Raw genomic sequence first — 21,707 nt, 5'->3', positions numbered from 1 at the left:
GGTTGTCCACACCAACAGACAAAAACAAAAATTCCACAAACGACAAAAGCAACAGCCGAAACCAGAACTGGATACATCACGGACCATCATCAACCTGACAGACAGACAACTCTCTGAAGACCAAGTATCCATACTAGCGAAAGGAGGAAACTTTGCTGTAACCTCCACCAGGATCCCAGTAGAAAACATCATTGCCAATGTCGAATCAGCAATTTACCGCCTACCAGAGGAAGAAGCAGAAGAAGTACGAGCGGAAGCAGCAAGGATCCTGAAAAAGGCAAAACTCCCCTCCAGTAACATTACTAGGAAGGAAAGAGAAGCCATTCGAGACCTAAATTCAGATCCTGATATCCTCATTCTGCCAGCAGACAAGGGGAATGCCACAGTCATCATGCATACAGAGCAATACAAGGAGAAGATCAGAAAACTCCTGGACCCTACCATATACAGAAAACTTAAGCAAGACCCAACTTCCAAAGTAACCAGAAAAACCAACACTCTAATTAAAAACTCCTCCATCAACTTCGACATACGACAACAGCTATGCAAATCGGAAGCCCTTCCACCCAGGCTTTATGGACTCCCCAAAATCCACAAGGACTCCACCCCACTCAGACCAATCGTGAGTGCCATTGGGTCCCCCACATATGACTTAGCCAAATTTCTTGCTGCACAGTTACAAAGCCACATTGGGCTCACAACACACTACATCAAGGACTCAGCCCACTTCATTGAAAAAAAATCAGCAATCTCCAGCTAAACACAAACGACAAACTGATCAGCTTCGATGTGGTGTCTCTATTTACCATGGTCCCAGTTGCAGACACCATGGCACTCATCAACCAGAGGTTCCCAGAAGACATCACGGCGCTGTTTCACCATTGCCTCACCACCAGCTATTTTCAGTGGGACAATGAATTCTACGAACAGAAAGATGGAGTAGCTATGGGGAGCCCTCTCAGCCCAGTCATAGCTAACTTCTACATGGAACACTTTGAAAAACAAGCTCTTGAAACAGCAACCAAAAAGCCCACTATATGGTTCAGATATGTGGATGACACTTTCACCATTTGGAGCCATGGAGAAGAAGAACTCAACAGGTTCCTGGAACATCTTAACAGCATCCACCCTAACATCCAGTTCACTATGGAAAAAGAAAAGGAAGGAAGACTGCCTTTTCTAGATGTCCTAGTCATCCGCAAACCAGATCAACAATTGGGTCACACCGTCTACAGAAAACCCACACACACAGATAGATATCTACATAAAAACTCCAACCATCACCCAAGTCAAAAAAGGAGCACCATCAAAGCCTTGGCAGACCGTGCAAAAAGAATCTGTGAACCCCACCTCCTCCAAGATGAACTGAACCACCTCAACTGGGCTCTACAGGCCAATGGATACTCCACCTCAGACATCAGAAGAGCTGCAAGACCAAGAACAAGCCACAAGAGTAAAGATGAAGATCCACCCAGAGGAAAAGTGTTCCTGCCATATATCAAGGGAACCACTGACCGCATAGGGAAGCTGATGAGGAAACACAACATACAAACTATCTACAAACCCACCAAGAAAATTCAACAAATGCTACGTTCAGCAAAGGACAAGAGGGATCCTCTCACCTCTGCAGGAGTCTACCGTGTACCATGCAGCTGTGGACAAGTCTACATAGGGACCACCAAACGCAGCGCCCAAACAAGAATCCAGGAACACGAAAGGCACTGCAGACTACTCCAACCAGAGAAATCAGCCATAGCAGAGCACCTGATGAACCAACCTGGACACAGCATTTTATTTGAGAACACAAAAATGCTGGACCACTCTCACAACCACCATGTCAGGCTACACAGAGAAGCCATTGAAATCCACAAACATGTGGACAATTTCAACAGAAAGGAAGAAACCATGAAAATGAACAAAATTTGGCTACCAGTTTTAAAAAATTCTAAAATTAAAACAACAGAGAGAAAAACAGGCAGGGACATCTAATCACCTTTCATTAAGAGTTTGCTCCAGGCACAGTCAGCCCATTGTATGCTAATCAAGGTGGTCAATTGAAAAGATTCACACCTAGCCCATCTTACAAAAGCCTTTTGTCTCACCCTGGTCTTTCCACAGATATATAAACCCTCTTTTTTCCCAGCTCCAGACCTCACCCTCTGAGGATGCCTGCCATAGATGCAGGCGAAACGTCAGGAGAAATGCCTCTAGAACATGGCCATATAGCCCGAAAAAACCCACAAGAACTGAGTGATTCCGGCCATGAAAGCCTTCGACAATACAAGTTTAAAGATGTTGAGGTGGGAAGATCTGACTTGTGTGACAGCAACCATCAAGTTTCACAAGCAAAAGGTTGACAGATTGATTCAGGACAATCATCGTATCACTCAGAAAGAAATTTCAAGCATAATCGGCATTTCACAAGAACGTGTGGATCACATCATTGCTTTGCTTGGATATCGGAAGATCTGTGCACGATGGGTTGCGGAAACAGAGTGTCGACTTCTTCCATGTTGGCTTCCGAAAACTTGTTCATCATTGGCAGAAATGTATCCAATTGTCTGGTGATTATGTGGAAAAGTGAATAGTGGTAGTTAAAGAGCATATTCTAAGGATTATTTCTGCGTTTGGCTTATTAAAATATTCCCATCCAAACCCAAGTAACGGAGGTGGAGGCATTACTTTTCATTCAACCCTCTTAGAACTGAAAGAGCCTGTCTCCCCTCTTACCATGCAGGACCCCCGACAGGTGGTCATCTAGCCTCTGTTAAAAAATAGTTTGTTTGTTTATTTATTTATTTATGACATTTATATGCCACCCTTCTCACCCTGAAGGGGACTCAGAATGGCTTACAAGATATATATACATACAATATATTATATGTATTTTCGAAGGCTTTCATGGCTTTGTAGATAGCTATCATGTCTTCTCTCAGCCTTCTCTTCTTCAGGCTAAACATGCCCAGCTCTTTAAGCCGCTCCTCATAGGACTTGTTCTCCAGACCCTTGATCATTTTAGTTGCCTTCCTCTAAACATATTTCAGCTTGTCAATATCTCCCTTCAGTTGTGGTGCCCAGAATTGGACACAATATTCCAGGTGTGGAATATACTTGTAACTGGATTGATAAGCAAAGTACCTGTATGCTGAATACAAGATGTTTGTCAGTAAACCAACTATGTTGCTTTTAAAGAAGATGGTTTATCTCTTGAGAGCATTATTTAAAGACAAATATATTTTAAAGGAGAGTATATGTTTTTTGGGTAACTAAAAAGAACACCTGAAACTGCTGTGTGTGTGTGTGTGTATTTGGAACCAGTGGTTTTCCAAAAGCATATGAGTCCCATTTCCCAAATGGTTATGGAGATTCACATTTTCCAAAAGCATCATCTTCCCAGACTTGGGAAACTTCATTTGCCAGACTATAATTCCCAGTAGCAGTGGTGATTGAGGATTTCTGGGAACCTGGCTTGAGAGCAGTACATGTGAAAAAGATCTTGGTTGTCCTCGTGGACAGCAAGTTAAACATGAGCCAACAATGTGATGTGGCGGCAAAAAAAGCCAATGGGATTTTGGCCTGCATCAATAGGAGCATAGTGTCTAGATCTAAGGAAGTCATGCTACCCCTCTATTCTGCTTTGGTTAGACCACATCTGGAATATTGTGTCCAATTCTGGGTACCACAATTCAAGAGAGATATTGACAAGCTGGAATGTGTCCAGAGGAGGGCGACTAAAATGATCAAGGGTCTGGAGAACAAGCCCTATGAGGAGCGGCTTAAGGAGCTGGGCATGTTTAGCCTCAAGAAGAGAAGGCTGAGAGGAGACATTATAGCCACGTATAAATATGTGAGAGGAAGTCACAGGGAGGAGGGAGCAAGCTTGTTTTCTGCTTCCCTGGAGACTTGGACGCAATGGAACAATGGCTTCAAACTACAAGAAAGGCGATTCCATCTGAACATGAGGAAGAACTTCCTGACTGTGAGAACTGTTCAGCAGTGGAACTCTCTGCCCCGAAGTGTGGTGGAGGCTCCTTCTTTGGAAGCTTTTAAACAGAGGCTGGATGGCCATCTGTCAGGGGTGATTTGAATGCAATATTCCTGTTTCTTGGCAGAATGGGGTTGGACTGGATGGCCCATGAGGTCTCTTCCAACTCTTTGATTCTATGATTTGCCAGACTATAATTCCCAGTAGCTGGGGATTTCTGGGAATTATTGCCTGAAAAGAAAGAGGAAACTTCCTCAAGATCTAAACAAGAATAATGGTCTCCTAAGTCACCAGATCACATCTGATCTTGGAAGCTAAGCAGGGTTAGCCCTGGTTAGGATTTGGATGGGAGACCACCAATGAAGATCAGGTGCTGCAAGCCATATTTTAAGGAAAGGAACTGGCAAAATTACCTCTGAGAACTCTCTGCCTAATAAATCCCTATTAAATTCATAGTGACAGCATAAGTCGACAGGCAACTTGAAGCAAAGTAGCTAGGAAAGCCACTGGAGGGTTACTATCCCCCAAAAAAGTAACTTTTCCAGCCTGTACAGTCACTATTACTGGCTAGCAATAGAAAGCCAGGGTCAGCACAGTAGAAACAGAAGATCAAGCAGTAGCCAACCAAATTAGTGTTCCAAGTTTCTGGTTCAGAGGAATGATATTTGGATCCAAGAGGTAGTGTATAAAAATTGTGAACATCAGTCATGTAAGTTGGGGGATTTGTAGTTTCCAAACCATGCATTTTCAAGCTCTGATCCTGATCAAATAGCTTCATCCTCTATGAAACACAAAGCCCCAGAAATTCAAAAGGCTGCAAAAGGCTCAGACACCCACAAACATCCAAATGCATTAGGCAAACAGGCAACCGTTTCTTTTTGGAGACTTACAAAAATCAGCATTCATGTGCCATAACATAATCAGCTAAAAGAAAGGTCATGCTCCTGAGCGCATAATTTTTAAATCAGAAACATCTGCTAGAGTAATTGCAGGAGGGGAAAAATAAAAGCTTGCAGAGTGCAGAAACGTTGCCTGCAACTGTATGTAGGAAAGCAAAGGGAGATTGGCAAGAAGGGAAAAAAATATTGCAACAACCCATAGCCCAACCTTTCTTCTTCTTCTTCATCCCTGCGCAAAATAAGAGAATGCACAAAAATGTGATAGAATCATGGGAGCTGTAGTTTGTCAAGGCACCAGCATTTTTTAGCAAAGAAACCCAAAGTTGTCACAAGACTTATATGATCCCACAGCACTGAACCATGGTAATTAAAGTGATGTCAAACTGCATTCATTCAGCAGTATAGATCAGGTATGGGCAAACCCAGGCTCGGGGGCTGGATGCAGCCCCTTGGGCTCTTTTCTCAGGCCTTCCTCTGTCTTACCATCCTATTCTTCCTTTTCTCTTTCCTTACTCCTTCAATCCCTTCCTTCTTCCTTCCCTTCCACCCTTTCATCCTTCCTTCCTTTCCCCTCTTTCCTCTCTCCTTCTCTTTCTCCTTCCTTCCTTCCCTTTTGTCTTCCTTTCCTTCTTGCTTTCCTCCCTCCATTCCCTTCCAGCCTTCCCTACCTCCCTTCCTTCTTCCCTCTCTTTCTCCTTCCTTCCCTTTTGTCTTTCCATTCTTCTCCCTCTCCTCCCTCCAATCCCTTCCACCCTTCTCTTCCTCTCTTCCTCCCTCCCTTCCTTCCTTCCTTCCTTCCCTCCCTCTCTTTTTCCTTCCTTCCCTTTTGTCTTTCCTTTCTTCTCTTTCCTCCCTCCAATCTCTCCCACCTTTCCTTGCACCCTTTTCTTCCTCCCTCCCTCCCTTCTTTCCCTCTCTTTCTCCTTCCTTCCTTCCTTCCTTCCCTTTTGTCTTCCCTTTCTTCTCTCTTTCCTCCCTCCAATCCCTTGCATCCTTCCTTCCACTTTTCTCTTCCTTCTTTCCTTCCTTCCTTCTTTCCTCCCTCCTTCCCTCTCTTTCTCTTTCTTCCTTCCCTTTTGTCCTTCCTTTCTTCTCTCGTTCTTCCCCATAATCCCTTCCACCCTTCCCTTCCTCCCTTCTTTCCTTTCTTCCTTCCTTCTTTCCTCCCTCCTTCCCTCTCTTTTTCCTTCCTTCCTTCCTTCCTTCCTTCCTTCCTTCCTTTCCTTTTGTCTTTCTTTTCTTCTCTTTCCTCCCCATAATCCCTTCCACCCTTTCTTCCACACTTCTCTTCCTTCCTTCCTTCCTTCCTTCCTTCCTTCCTTCCTTCTTTTCCTTCCTTCTCTTCCTTCATTCCTTCCTTCTTTTCGTCTTTCCTTCCTTCTCTTTCTCCTTCCTTCCTTCAATTTGGCTTTCCTTTCTTCTCTATTTCCTCCCTCCAATCCCACCCTTCCTTCCACCCTTCCCTCTTTCCTTCCGTCTGTCCGTCTTTTCTTCCTTCTCCCTTTCCTTCCTCCTTTCCTCCTGGTGGATGTTTAACCGAGAAAAGAGAAGGTAGGGAGGGAACATGAGTACCATGTTTCAAGATTTGCAAGGGTGTCCCATTGAGGAGGAGGAAGGAGGGGGGAAACTGACTTTCCGCTGCTCTCGAGACCAGGGCACAAGGGAGCAATGGTTTTGAATGGCAGGGAAAAAGATTTGACTGAAAAGGTTAGGAAGAACTTCCAGGAGAGGAGCGTAGTCTGCCTCAGATGTGGCGAAGTCTCCTTCTCTGAAGGATTTTCCGCAGAGGTGGCCTATCGGGAGTGCTTTGATTGTGCCTCCTTGCATAGCAGGGGGTTGGAGTGGATGGCCCTTGGGGGTCTCTTCCAGTACTAGGATTCCCTATCAGGAGTAGGCAAAAGGAAGTCTAATGGATACACTTTTTCCCTCCTGTCCATAATCTCCTTCTGACTAAGGATAACTCTTTTGGGATCACTCAGTTCTTGTGGGTTTTTTCGGGCTATATGGCCATGTTCTAGAGGCATTTCTCCTGACGTTTCGCCTGCATCTATGGCAAGCATCTTCAGAGGTCTGTTGCAAATTAGTACAATGGGTTTTTATATCTGTGGAATGGTTGGGGTGGGGCAAGGAGCTCTTCCCTGCTGCAGTTAGGTGTGAATGTTAGCTAATCACCTTCATTAGCATTTGAAGGCCTGCCTGAGTCTGGGAAAATCTGTTGCTGGGAGTTGTTAATCTGTGCCTGGTTTCTTCCTCTCTGATGTTTAGCTGTTAAAATTTTAGAGTTTTTTAAAACTGGTAGCCAGATTTTGTTCATTTTCATGGTCTCTTCCTTTCTGTTGAAATTGTCCACATGCTTGTGGATTTCAATGGCTTCTCTGTGTAGTCTGACATGGTGGTTGTTGGTGTGGTCCAGCATTTCTGTGTTCTCAAATAATATGCTGTGTCCAGGCTGGTTCATCAGGTGCTCTGCTATGGCTGACTTCTCTGGTTGAAGTAGTCTGCAGTGCCTTTCATGTTCCTTGATGCGTGTCTGGGCGCTGCGTTTGGTGGTCCCTATGTAGACTTGTCCACAGCTGCATGGTATACGGTAGACTCCTGCAGAGGTGAGAGGATCCCTCTTGTCCTTTGCTGAACGTAGCATTTGTTGGATTTTCTTGGTGGGTTTGTAGATTGTGTGTATGTTGTGTTTCCTCATCAGCTTCCCTATGCGGTCAGTGGTTCCCTTGATGTATGGCAGGAACACTTTTCCTCTGGGTGGATCTTCATCTTGTCTCTCGTGGTTTGTTCTTGGTCTTGCGGCTCTTCTGATGTCTGAGGTGGAGTATCCATTGGCCTGGAGAGCCCAGCTGAGGTGGTTCAGTTCATCTTGGAGGAGGTGGGGTTCGCAGATTCTTTTTGCACGGTCTGCCAAGGCTTTGATGGTGCTTCTTTTTTGACTTGGGTGATGGTTGGAGTTTTTATGTAGATATCTATCTGTGTGTGTGGGTTTTCTGTAGACGGTGTGACCCAATTGTTGATCTGGTTTGCGGATGACTAGGACATCTAGAAAAGGCAGTCTTCCTTCATTTTCTTTTTCCATGGTGAACTGGATGTTTGGGTGGATGCTGTTAAGATGGTCCAGGAACCTGTTGAGTTCTTCATCTCCATGGCTCCAAATGGTGAAGGTGTCATCCACATATCTGAACCATATCGTGGGCTTTTTGGTTGCTGTCTCCAGGGCTTGTTCTTCAAAATGTTCCATGTAGAAATTAGCTATGACTGGGCTGAGAGGGCTCCCCATAGCTACTCCATCTTTCTGTTCGTAGAATTCATTGTCCCACTGAAAGTAACTGGTGGTGAGGCAATGGTGAAACAGAGCCGTGATGTCTTCTGGGAACCTCTGGTTGATGAGTGCCATGGTGTCTGCTACCGGGACCATGGTGAATAGAGATACCACATCGAAGCTGATCAGTTTGTCGTTTGTATTTAGCTTGAGATTGCTGATTTTTTCTATGAAGTGGGCTGAGTCCTTGATGTAGTGTGTGGTGAGCCCAATATGGCTTTGTAACTGTGCAGCAAGAAATTTTGCTAGGTCGTATGTGGGGGATCCAATGGCACTTACGATGGGTCTGAGAGGGGTGGAGTCCTTATGGATTTTTGGGAGTCCATAAAGCCTGGGTGGATGGGCTTCCGATTTACATAGCTGCTGTCGTATGTCAAAGTTTATTGAGGAGTTCTTAATCAGGGTGTTGGTTTTCCTGGTTATTTTGGCAGTTGGGTCTTGCTTGAGTTTTTTGTATATAGTAGGGTCCAGGAGTTTTCTGATCTTCTCCTTGTATTGTTCCGTATGCATGATGACTGTGGCATTCCCCTTGTCTGCTGGCAGAATGAGGATATCAGGATCTGAATTTAGGTCTCGAATGGCTTCTCTTTCCTTCCTAGTAATGTTACTGGAGGGGAGTTTTGCCTTTTTCAGGATCCTTGCTGCTTCCGCTCGTATTTCTTCTGCTTCTTCCTCTGGTAGGCGGTAAATTGCTGATTCGACATTGGCAATTATGTTTTCTACTGGGATCCTGGTGGCGGTGGCAGAAAGGAAGAGACCATGAAAATGAACAAAATCTGGCTACCAGTTTTAAAAAACTCTAAAATTTTAACAGCTAAACATCAGAGAGGAAGAAACCAGGCACAGATTAACAACTCCCAGCAACAGATTTTCCCAGACTCAGGCAGGCCTTCAAATGCTAATGAAGGTGATTAGCTAACATTCACACCTAACTGCAGCAGGGAAGAGCTCCTTGCCCCACCCCAACCATTCCACAGATATAAAAACCCATTGTACTAATTTGCAACAGACCTCTGAAGATGCTTGCCATAGATGCAGGCGAAACGTCAGGAGAAATGCCTCTAGAACATGGCCATATAGCCCGAAAAAACCCACAAGAACTGAGTGATTCCGGCCATGAAAGCCTTCGACAATACATCTTTTGGGATCCTCATTTTCTACCTCTGGAAGGAGAAGAAGAAGGGGAGGAAGGGGCAGGGAGGGCACTTGGGGAGAACTTCCTCCTTCTTGGCCAGCCCACCATGTGGCCCCCAAGTTTGAAAGTGTGCCCACGCCTGGTGTAGCTGCACCATCCATCAACCATGAGGCTGAGCACTCAAATGGCAATCCCAGTTCCGCTCTACCAAATCAAACCGTCCTGTGGATGTGAGCAGAGAAACTTCATTTCCCTCCCAGCCGCTGATCCCCTTATTCATTTCCAGCCATGCATGAAGCCACTCCAATTAACACCCTGCAAAGCCCCCGTGCTCAGCCAGAAGGCTTTGCTGATAACGCCACCCGGCTTTCGTGCTCACAGAGCTAACCTTGGCTTCTCCCCGGCACGCGAAACGCAGCAGAAGGTTGTTTAACATACACAAATACACACACAACTGATTAGGGACAGTGGGAGGTGTCACAGTGACCTTAATGCTCGGGACATGCAAATTGTCTTACGGGGGAAATGCATCTCCAGCTGCAGCAGCAAGTCAGCAAAACCGGAGTTGATCCGGTTCAGAGCAAGTTCAAACAGATGGGCTTGCACATGCTTGGCATATTTAAACATATGGGAAGTCACATGCTGGCATCATGGGGAGTGAGTGTTGTGCCTTTTTTGGCTCTAAAAATACCCCAAAAAAGCAAACTAAAGGATTTTGCACATATGGTTAGTCCTCCGCATTTCACTTTTGCGGATTTGATTACTTGTGATTGTGATTAATATACTCCCTTTAGAAAAAAAACTCTAGGTCCTCTAGTGCCATTAATTCAATGGTCAACTTCCAACAGAAGTCATGCTGGAGAGAACACTTCTCTAGCAATGTATAGGTACTTACTTAGACGATCTCTCACAGTCCAAGGATGGTGGTCCTCCAAGTGTAGTGTCCTGGCAGTGGGTCCGTAGGTGACTGTGGAACCCTATTCTTAACCTGCATCTTCTTCCACAGTGAGGGCATCGGTTTCCAGGTGGAATACGGTCCCACTCAGGGTTGGCTTGATGTGCCTTCCTCTTGGCACGTTTCTCTCTTTCGCCCTCCATTCGTGCCTCTTCAAATTCTACAGCACTGCTGGTCACAGCTGACCCCCAACTGGAGCACTCAAGGGCCAGGGCTTCCCACTTCTCAGTGTCTATGCCAGAGTTTTTAAGGTTGGCTTTGAGCCCATCTTTCAATCTCTTTTCCTGTCCTCCAACATTCTGTTTTCTGTTCTTGAGTTTGGAATAGAGCAACTGCTTTGGGAGACGGTGGGTGGGCATCCGGACAACATGGCCAGTACAGCGGAGTTGATGGCGGAGGACCATCGCTTCAATGCTGGTGGTCTTTGCTTCTTCCAGCACACTGACATTTGTCCACTTGTCTTCCCAAGAGATTTGCAGGATTTTTTGGAGGCAATGCTGATGGAATCGTTCCAGGAGTTGCATGTGATGTCTGTAGACAGTCCACGTCTCGCAGGCGTATAGCAAGGTTGGGAGGACAATAGCTTTATAAACAAGCACTTTGGTATCCCTATGGATATCCTGGTCCTCAAACACTCTCTGCTTCAATCAGAAAAATGTTACACTCGCAGAGCTCAGGCAGTGTTGTATTTTGGTGTCAATGTTGACTTTGGTGGAGAGGTGGCTGCCAAGGGAGAGGAAATGGTCAACATTTTCTAATGTTACACCATTAAGCTGTATCTCTGGCATTGGAGAGGGATTGTCTGGTAACTGCTGGAAGAAGCCTGAAGCCTAACCCTGTCAAGACAGAAGTGTGTACTTTCTACCTATGCAACCGTTGAATTTCAGTGTCAATGTTGACTTTTGTGGAGAGGTGGCTGCCAAGATAGAGGAAATGGTCAACATTTTCTAATGTTAGAACGTATAGGTACTCCAGAACAGTTCCATTAGAAGTAGTAGTAGTAATAGTAGTAGCTGTTGTTGTTTATTCCCCACTTTTTTCTCTCCACAAGGAGTTGATCCTAGAGTTGTGTTGAAAGATCTACAGATCTCTAGAGAGAATCATAGAATAATAGAGTTGGAAGAGACCACATGGACCATCTAGTCCAACCTCCTGCCATGGCAGGAAAAGCATAATCAAAGCACCCCTGACAGATGGCCATCCAGTCTCTGTTTAAAAGCTTCCAAGGAAGATAGGTAGGTGTATACTCCTGTGAAACGTGGACTGTCTACAGACGTCACACTCAACTCCTGTAACGATTTCACCAGCGTTGCCTCCAACAAATCCTGCAAATCTCTTGGGAAGATAGGCAGACAAACGTCAGCGTGCTGGAAGAAGCAAAGACCACCAGCATTGAAGTGATGCTCCTACACCATCAACTCTCTGAACAAAATGCCACATTGTCAAAATGCCTCATCATCATCTCCCAAAGCAGTTACCATACTCCCAACTCAAGAACGGGAAACCTAATATTGGTAGATAGGAAAATAAATTTAAAGATGGGCTTAAAGACAATTTTAAAAACTGTGGCATAGACACAGAACTGGAAAGCCCTGGCCCTTGAGTGCTCTAACTGGAGGTCAGCTGTGACCAGCAGTGCTGCCGAATTTAAAAAAGGCATGAAAGGAGGGTGAAAGGGAGAAATGTGCCAAGAGGAAGGCGTGTTAAGCCAACCCTGAGTGGGACTGCCTCCCACCTGGAAACCGATGTCTTCACTGTGGAAGAAGATACGGATCAAGAATAGGGGTTCACAGCCACCTACGGACCCACCGCCAAGACACTACACTTGGAGGACCATCATCCTTAGGCTATGAGGGATCACCTAAGTAAATAAATACATAAGTAAGTAAGTAAGTAAGTAAGTAATGGCGCTCCATGAAGTCATGCGGGCCACATGACCTTGGAGGTGTCTACGGACAACGCTGGCTCTTCGGCTTAGAAATGGAGATGAGCACCACACCCCAGAGTCAGACATGACTGGATTTAATGTCAGGGGACTACCTTTACCTTTTAAGTAAGTAAGACAGATGGCCATCCAGCCTCTGTTTAAAGGCTTTCCTTCCACCCTTCCATCCTTCCCTTCCTTTTGTCTTCCCTTCCCTTCCCCTTCCTTCCTTCCTTCCTTCCTTCCTTCCTTCTCTCTTTCCTTCCTCCTTCCCTTCCTTCCTTCCATCACTAGACAGCCAGTGCTAGCATGCAACTTAGAAAGTTTGCCCATGCCACTGAACCGTAGCAGGTAAAGTGGTGTCAAACTGCATCATCTTTCACAGCGTAGATGCACTCAAAGATGTGACTGATCCCATGCTTAGGTTGTGCGGCAGTCATTCCAATATTCCAGGCCTCCTTCTTCATAGCAGCGGCAATCAGCGACTCTTAATTGCCTGGTGCATTAGGACTACACTAGGCAATAAATCTAGGTTTGTTAAGACAAGCAAAGGCAAACATTCATAGCTCAGCCAAACAACAAGAGAAGGTGCTGGAGGATATCTGTCTTCAGAGAAAGCAGTGCTTCTCAGGAGATTTGTACCATAGTTGTGAGTGTTCGCTACAGCTATTTTTTCCTTTCCTGCTTGAAAATCCAATAAGGATCAGCAGCCAACATTAATGTAAAGGATGCATACAACATATTCCAAAATCCACAAGACGGCGATACCTTTATTGGGCCAACCTAAAATGCACAAAATATATCACACAAAGGTTTTTTTTTCATAGTGGTTGGTGCTCTTTAGAATAATAATAATAATAATAATAATAATAATAATAATAATTTTGCTCTATCTCTCTGAGGGGTCTCAGATCGGATTCTAGCATATACAAAGACACAGGCAAACATTCAATGCCTTGAAGCATAAAACACAAATATACAAACAAAGGTAAAGGCTTCCCCTTACCTTCCCTCCTACTGCATGTTTTCAAACTGCTAGGTTGGCAGGAGCTGGGGCTAACAGCAGGAGCTCACCCTATCTCCTTGAGGGGTCTCAGAGTGGATTCTAGCTTATACACAGACACAGGCAAACACTCAATGCCTTGAATCATCAAACACAAATACACAAAATACACAAAAACAAAGGCAAATGCTTCCCCTTTCATCTCCGGCTCTGGAGGAGATGCTCATCTCCATTTCCAAGCCAAGGAGCCTGCATTGTCCATAGACACCTCCTGGTTTTGTGGCCAGCATGACGGCATGGAGAGCTGTTTACCTTCCTGCCAAGGCGGTACCTATTGATCTACTGACATATGCATGTGAGTAGGTTGGCAGTAGCTGGGACTAACAGCAGGAGCTCACCCTATCTCCCTGTGGGGTCTCAGAGAGGATTCTAGTATATACACAGACACAGGCAAACATTGAATCATCAAACACAAATACACAAATAAAGGCAAAGGCTTCCCCTTTCATCTCCGGCTCTGGAGGAGATGCTCATCTCCATTTCCAAGTCAAGGAGCCTGCATTGTCCATAGACACCTCCTGGTTTTGTGGCCAGCATGACGGCATGGAGAGCTGTTTACCTTCCTGCCAAGGCGGTACCTATTGATCTACTGACATATGCATGTGAGTAGGTTGGCAGTAGCTGGGGCTAACAGCAGGAGCTCACCCTATCTCCCTGTGGGGTCTCAGAGAGGATTCTAGTATATACACAGACACAGGCAAACACTGAATCATCAAACACAAATATACAAATAAAGGCAAAGGCTTCCCCTTTCATCTCCGGCTCTGGGGGAGTCATGTGGCTGGCATGACTGCATGGAGATCTGATTACCTTCCCTCCAAGGCGGTGCCTATTGATCTATGCACATATGCATGTTTTCGATCTGCTAGGTTGGCAGTAGCTGGGACTAACAGCAGGAGTTCACCCTATCTCCCTGAGGGGTCTCAGAGAGGATTCTAGTATATACAGAGACACAGGCAAACATTGAATCATCAAACACAAATACACAAATAAAGGCAAAGTCTTCCCCTTTCGTCTCCGGCTCTGGCATTGTAGAGGGATTGGCTGGTGACTGCTGGAACAGCACTTTGGTTTTCTCAATGTTCAATGACAGGCCGAGATTCTCGTATGCTTCTATGAAGGTGTTTAGAGTGGCTTGTAGATCTTCTTCTGAATGCGCACAGACGACATTGTCATCAGCATACTGGAGTTCTATAACAGATGTTGTAACCTTGGTTTTGGCTTTCAGTATGCTGAGCTTAAACAGCTTGCCTTACAGTTACAAAAAGGTGGAATTGTAACAGTAGCAAAGATACAGTTATGAATAGCAACGAAAATAATGTTATGGTTGGGGGTCACCACAACATGAGGAACCGTATTAAGGGGTCGCAGCATTGGGAAGGTTGAGAAACACTGCTGTATAAAAAACTGACTTATGGCAATGTTTTCGGCTCCTTGCCACAGGGCAAAAAACTGGTGTTAGGGGGTTTGTTGCTGTTGTGTTTTGCCAGTGGATTTCCCCAGAATGTTGGTATGTTGAAAATCCAGTTCAACCTGCGGAAACGTACGGGGCGAACAAAGCGTGGGCTAATGAAACTGACTGGGCTGTTTTTACAGATGACATACTTGCTGTTGCTTTTGGGGGCCGCTCTCCTCTGTTTTTGCATCTGATAAGACTGACAAAGAACAGCTTGATGCAAGTTAAGGAAATAATGTTCTCTCTAAGCCCAGCCTTGCTTATCTTATTGACAAAGTGATTTTCCTCATTGTCTGAAACCTAGCCATTTTTACTTTTTGCAAAGCTGGGATTGAAATCAGGACTTTCTGTGTACTGATCAGGTTGCTCCTCATAGGGCTTGGCTTTCCGATCTTTGGCTTTCCGATCTTTGATCATGTTGGTTTCCCCAGTATCTGGCCACTTGGAGTGCCTCTGGTGTTGCCGCAAGAAGGTCCTCCATTGTGCATGTGGCAGGGCTCAGGTTGGATCGCAGCAGGTGGTCAGTGTTTTGCTCTTCTCCGCACTCGCATATCGTGTATTCCACTTTGTGGCCTCATTTCTTGAGGTTGGCTCTGCATCTCGTGGTGCCAGAGCGCAGTCTGTTCAGCGCCTTCCAAGTCGCCCAGTCTTCTGTGTGCCCAGGGGGGAGTCTCTCATTTGGTATCAGCCATTGGTTGAGGTTCTGGGTTTGAGCCTGCCATTTTTGGACTCTCGCTTGCTGGGGTGTTCCAGCGAGTTTCTTGAAATGTGATGCCCAGATTCCAGGAGAAGTCTGACCAGAGCAGAATAGAATGGGATTATGAATTCCCTTCATGTAGACTAGGCATGGGCAAACTTCATAGAATCACAGAATCAAAGAGTTGGAAGAGACCTCATGGGCCATCCAGTCCAACCCCCTGCCAAGAAGCAGGAATATTGCATTCAAATCACCCCCGACAGATGGCCATCCAGCCTCTGTTTAAAAGCTTCCAAAGAAGGCGCCTCCACCACACTCCAGGGCAGAGAGCTCTCCAGGTGTTTGGGACTTCAACTCCCATAATTCCTAACAGCCTAAGACCCTTTCCTTTTTCACTGCTTAAGGCAGCGTTTCTCAACCTGGGGGTCAGGACCCCTGGGGGTGCCACAAAAGGGTTTCAGAGGGATTGCCATAGACCATCAGATGGCATATATTTCTGATGGTCTTAGGAAGCCCTTTGTTAGAGAAGGGTGAAGATCTCTCTATCTGTCCTTTTCTTCCTTTTTGGAAACAGATGGTGAATCCTCCCACTCAAAGCCCTCCTCCACTGTGATTGGCCACCCTCTCGGTCAAGGGGAGGGCTGCTTCTGAGACTCTAAGCAGGGAGAGAAGAGCAGGCATGCTTAGCACATGGAAGCGTGGTGCAGATGAAAGAGAGCATGCAAGGCTGGAGGGAGTCTTGTGCCACGAAGTCCCTTCAAGGCATGGCGGTTCAGTGTGGGAAGTTTGGCCCAATTCTATCATTGGTTGGGTTCAGAATGCTCTTTGATTGTTTGTTGTTCATTCATTCAGTCGTTTCCAACTCTTCATGACCTCATGGACCAGTCCACGCCAGAGATCCCTGTCAGCCGTCACCACCCCCAGCTCCTTCAAGGTCAATCCAGTCATTTCAAGGATACCATCCATCTTGCCCTTGGTCAGCCCCTCTTTCTTTTTCCTTCCATTTTCCCCAGCATCATTGTCTTCTCTAAGCTTTCCTGTCTTCTCATGATGTGGCCAAAGTACTTCATCTTGGCCTCTACTATCCTTCCCTCCAGTGAGCAGTCGGGCTTTATTTCCTGAAGTATGGACTGGTTGGATCTTCTGGCGGTCCAAGGCACCCTCAGGATTTTCCTCCAACACCACAGCTCAAAAGCATCTCTCTTCCTTCGCTCAGCCTTCCCTAAGGTCCAGCTCTCACATCTATAGGTGACTACGGGGAATACCATTGCTTTAACTATGCAGATCTTCAAGGCATCGGGGTTCTGTGTGGGAAGTTTGGCCCAATTCTATCATTGGTAGGGTTCAAAATGCTCTTTGATTGTAGGTGAACTATAAATCCCAGCAACTACAACCCCCAAATTTCAAGCTCTATTTTCCCCAAACTCCACCAGTGTTCACATTTGGGCACATTGAGTATTCATGCCAAGTTTGGACCAGATCCATCATTGTTTGAGTCCACAGTGCTCTCTGGATGTAGGTGAACTACAACTCCCAAACTCAAGGTCAATGCCCATCAAACCCTTCCAGTATTTTCTTTTGGTCATGAGAGATCTGTGTGCCAAATTTGGTTGAATGCCAACGCTGGTGGGATTCAGAATGCTCTTTGATTTTAGGTGAACTATAAATCCCAGCAACTACAACTCCCAAATTTCAAGCTCTATTTTCCTCAAACTCCACCAGTGTTCACATTTGGGCATATTGAGTATTCATGCCAAGTTTGGACCAGATCCATCATTGTTTGAGTCCATGGTGCTCTCTGGATGTAGATGAACTACAACTCCAAAACCCAAGGTCAATGCCCACCAAATCCTTCCAGTATTTTCTGTTGGTCATGGGAGCTCTGTGTGCCAAGTTTGGTTCAATTCCATCGTTGGTGGAGTCCAGAATGCTCTGTGATTGTAGGTTGACTATAAATCCCAGCAACTACAACTCCCAAAATCAATCCGCCTCCCAACTCCACCAGTATTCAAACTTGGGTGTATCGGGTATTTGTGCCCAATTTGGTCCAGTGAATGAAAATACATACTACATATCAGATATTTACATTACAATTTGTAACAGTAGCAAAATGACAGTTATGAAGTAGCAATGAAAGTAATTTTATGGTTGTGGGTGTGTCACCCCAACATGAGGAACTGTATTAAGGGGTCATGGCATTAGGACGGTTGAGAAAAACTGGCTTAATGAATTGTAGTAGTTGAAGTCCAAAACACCTGGAGGGCCAAAGTTTGCCCATGCCTGATCTACACTGCAGTTTGACACCACTTTAAGTACCAAGCTATGGACTACTGGCACTAAATCTCAGCAGACAGGGGGAAAAATCCACTGTGATCTGGAAGGGAATGCAAAACACCCTATGAAACTACAAATCCCAGGATTCTACACAATGGAGGGAAGGCAGTTGAAGCACCACAGTTCTACAGTGGTTGGAGGAAGGTTGCATTTGAACCTCTCCAAGTGAATGTGCAATACAGGGCAATACAGGCTCAACAGCTGTGAAGAAAGACTAAGACCCTTCATTCAAAACAGATGTTTCAAAAACCCCTCTAATTTTTCCCCTCCTGCCTTGCACGGCCAAATCAGACAATTGCCTTTTTGTTCGCTTTCAAGAATCAAGTGCTTTCTGTCTGGGCAAAACCGCAATCCAAGAAAGAGGATTTTCTCAGAAATGCACAGTTGTGCAGTTCTCCGAAAAGAGCAGATCCTTGGGAGATGTGGAGACAGCTCTCTGTATCTACGAATTCTACCATCCATAGGGTGGAAATGAGAAAGAGAAAGAGCTGGTTTATAATTATTAAAGGTTTTGTGCAAACAATTTACAGTTTTATTTATACAGATAATAGTCTATATAACAACAACAACAACAACAACAACAACAACAATATGATCATCAGGGAGCCCTCAATGATGCAGTGGGTTAAAGCGCTGAACTGCTGAGCTTGTTGACCGAAAGTTTGCAGGTTCGATTCCGGGGAGCGGTGTGAGCTTCCGCTGTCAGCCCTAGCTTCTGCCTAGCAGTTTGAAAACATGCAAATCTGAGTAGATAAATAGGTACCGATCCGGTGGGAAGGTAATGGCGCTCAATGCAGTCATGCCAGCCACATGACCTTGGAGGTGTCTATGAACAACGCCGGCTCTTTGGCTTAGAAATGCAGATGAGCACCACACCCCAGAGTCAGACATGATGGGATGGAGGTTCCTTCTTTGGAAGCTTTTAAACAGAGGCTGGATGGCCATCTGTTAGGGGTGATTTGAATGCAATATTCCTGCTTCTTGGCAGAATGGGGTTGGACTGGATGGCCCATGAGGTCTCTTCCAACTCTTTGATTCTATGATTCTATGACTGGACTTAATGTCAGGGGACAACTTTTAACTAGGATCATCTCACACCAACAGCGATTTAGAACATCACTTCTGGTGTGAGACGATTGTATTATTATTAATCAGACTACAAACAGAGGCACAACTCTGTGGCCCAAATGATTCATTGCATCTTACATTACAAGTACCACCTCCTGGTAGTAAAGAACTGGTGGGATCATATACCTGCAAAGGTTGTGGAAAATGAACATGCAAAAATACTGCTAACAAGCAGGAAAATCGCATTCAAAGCACCCACGACAGATGGCCATCCAGCCTCCAAAGAAGGAGCCTCCACCACACTCTGGGGCAAAGAGTTCCACTGCTGAACAGCTCTCACAATCAGGAAGTTCTTCCTCGTGTTCAGATGGAATCTCCTTTCTTGTAGTTTTAAGCCATTGTTCCATTGCATCCTAGTCTCCAGGGAAGGAGAAAACAAGCTTGCTCCCTCCTCCCTCTGACGTCCCCTCACATATTTATACATGGCCATAATGTCTCCTCTCAGCCTTCTCTTCTTCAGGCTAAACATGCCCAGCTCTTTAAGCCACTCCTCATAGGGCTTGTTCTCCAGACAAAACTGTATAATTAATTAAATCCACAAAATTTAACTTGCAAGTGTAGGAGGGTGACTGGATAGCTCCCAGGAACCCTGAATTGGTGTCCATATGTGGCAGACAACCAGACCTTCTTTTATTGCCATGCTGTGGAAAATTTCTATGGAAAATTTGCTTATTTTTCCTGGCAAGTGATCAGAAATTATCGGGGGTCATTTGCCCATGAAGAGTTATTTCTTCCCATCTGGCTGGCAAACCCAAATGTTGTTGTTTCTGCTTCGGTTGAATAGTTGGGTGTTTCATCGGTTCCCTCCCTATTTTATTTGCTTTGCTGCATATCAAGAAGGACATTTTTTATGCCTGCCTGTTGTGTACCTCTAATTTTGTGAGTCCTGGCATACATATACATGGTAGAATTAATGTATTGTCGAAGGCTTTCATGGCCGGAATCACTGGGTTGTTGTAGGTTTTTTTCGGGCTATATGGCCATGTTCTAGAGGCATTTTCTCCTGACGTTTCGCCTGCATCTATGGCAAGCATCCTCAGATGCAGGCAAAACATCAGGAGAAAATGCCTCTCGAACATGACCATAGACCTCATGGGCCATCCAGTCCAAACCCTTGCCAAGAAGCAGGAATATTATATTCAAATCACCCCTGACAGACGGCCATCCAGCCTCTGTTTAAAAGCTTCCAAAGAAGGAGCCTCCACCACACTCCGGGGCAGAGAGTTCCACTGCTGAGCGGCTCTCACAGTCAGGAAGTTCTTCCTAATGTTCAGATGGAATCTCCTTTCTAGACCTTGGAGGTGTCTATGGACAACGCCAGCTCTTCGGCTTGGAAATTGAGATGAGCACCAACCCCCCAGAGTCAGACACGACTGGACTTAATGTCAAGGAAAAACCTTTACCTATGTAGCAACTTGTTCCAGCTTGTCAATGCACTGTGGTGTTAGACAACACCTGCCAATACCTCTGGTTGAGAACGATGGGATTTATAGTCCAACACACCCAATATGGAACTGCTGAAAGGGAGACATGTTTCCAAGTTTGTCTCCAAAACTCTTGAAAGGGAAATCACCCCATTTGCAAGCCATGTGTTCCTCTCTCTCTTTCTCTCTCACCTTGGGTCGCTTCCACTGGATCCCTTGAATCCGCGACTTGTAGAAGAGGGAGTCGTCGTTGGCTGGGAACAAGGGGTCCTCGAAGAGCGCTTTCCTCCTCTGGCAGTCCTTCTTCAAGGCATGGTACTTCTGGTTTTCGTAAGGCTTTGCGGAGGAGAACATCCTTCCGGCTGACCTCTGGAAGGACAGAAGCACAAGGGAGGACTCCCATCAGTATGAGACAGAAGCACAAGGCGTTTTGCAGGGAAACAAGGATGCAGCACACGCTTTGCATACCAAAGGTCCCATCCTGGCAGCTGTAGTTACAAAGAAAGTCTCCAAATAGCAAGGAAAGTAATGCCATCTGCCCAAAGCAGAGGATATGAATTAATGTTAGGCTGAGAACCAAATTCAAATTCAGAAAAACTTTGGAAGGGGAGAATCATATCCTAGCAAGACATAGCGTCTGGTTTATTTATTTATTTTATTTTATTTACAGTATTTATATTCCACCCTTCTCATCCTGCAGGGGACTCGGGGCACATTACAATGTACATATACATGGCAAACATTCAATGCCATAGACACACAACATATATAGACAGACACACATAGGTTATTTAACATTCCAGCTTTTTCATGAGGGTATTCTGGCCACCAGGGGACCTGTCGCTTCACCAACCATTTGTGACACTGATGAAGTACTTCCTCATTCTTTGCATGCTTGCTGGAGATTTTTATGGCATTGTAAATTGGCCTCCCCACATAAGCGGTACCTAAATTTCCTACTTGACAGATGCAACTGTGTTTCGGGCTGCATTGTCACATCCATTTGTGACACTGATGAAGTACTTCTTATCAATCTGGGCCTTTCCTTCTCAAGCACAGAACATCAGTTTCCTTTTGTGTTGCATCCCAGATCAGGAAACGAGATCATAAGATTAAACCCACCACACTGGACTGTGGGAAAAAAAACAATCCTTTTTATTGATGAAAAATGATTACAAAAGAAAGGTAAATGCAAAGTCAAAAAGCCACAGTAGAAACTCAGCAGTCATGAAAATCTCTGAACTAGAGCAAAATTCCAAAAGCCACCATACAAAACCTGGAACTGTTAGCATCTCACTAACCGTACTTGAAAACTAGAAGCCTCTGGGAATGAAGGCCTGGAACACGGGAAATCTGCCAAGGTGTTGCCTCAGTCTAAACGATGC

At 45.3% G+C, this 21,707-nt stretch overlaps 1 protein-coding gene across 1 annotated transcript in view; it reads right to left on the bottom strand.

Moving 5' to 3' along the window:
• Positions 1-21,707, bottom strand: part of CAPN5 (calpain 5) — a 141,460-nt gene that overhangs the window by 72,177 nt on the left and 47,576 nt on the right. The window contains exon 2 of the mRNA XM_060771240.2: positions 20,515-20,691. Coding sequence (XP_060627223.2) covers positions 20,515-20,676 — 162 coding nt within the window. The 5' untranslated portion in view covers positions 20,677-20,691. The remainder of the gene's footprint in view (positions 1-20,514; positions 20,692-21,707) is intronic.

This window comes from Anolis sagrei, chromosome 3 (genome assembly GCF_037176765.1).
Source record: "Anolis sagrei isolate rAnoSag1 chromosome 3, rAnoSag1.mat, whole genome shotgun sequence".
In the NCBI taxonomy this organism is placed as follows: domain Eukaryota; kingdom Metazoa; phylum Chordata; class Lepidosauria; order Squamata; family Dactyloidae; genus Anolis; species Anolis sagrei.
Note: the sequence above shows the minus strand (reverse complement) of the source record. Positions and strands in the feature narration are given on the sequence as shown.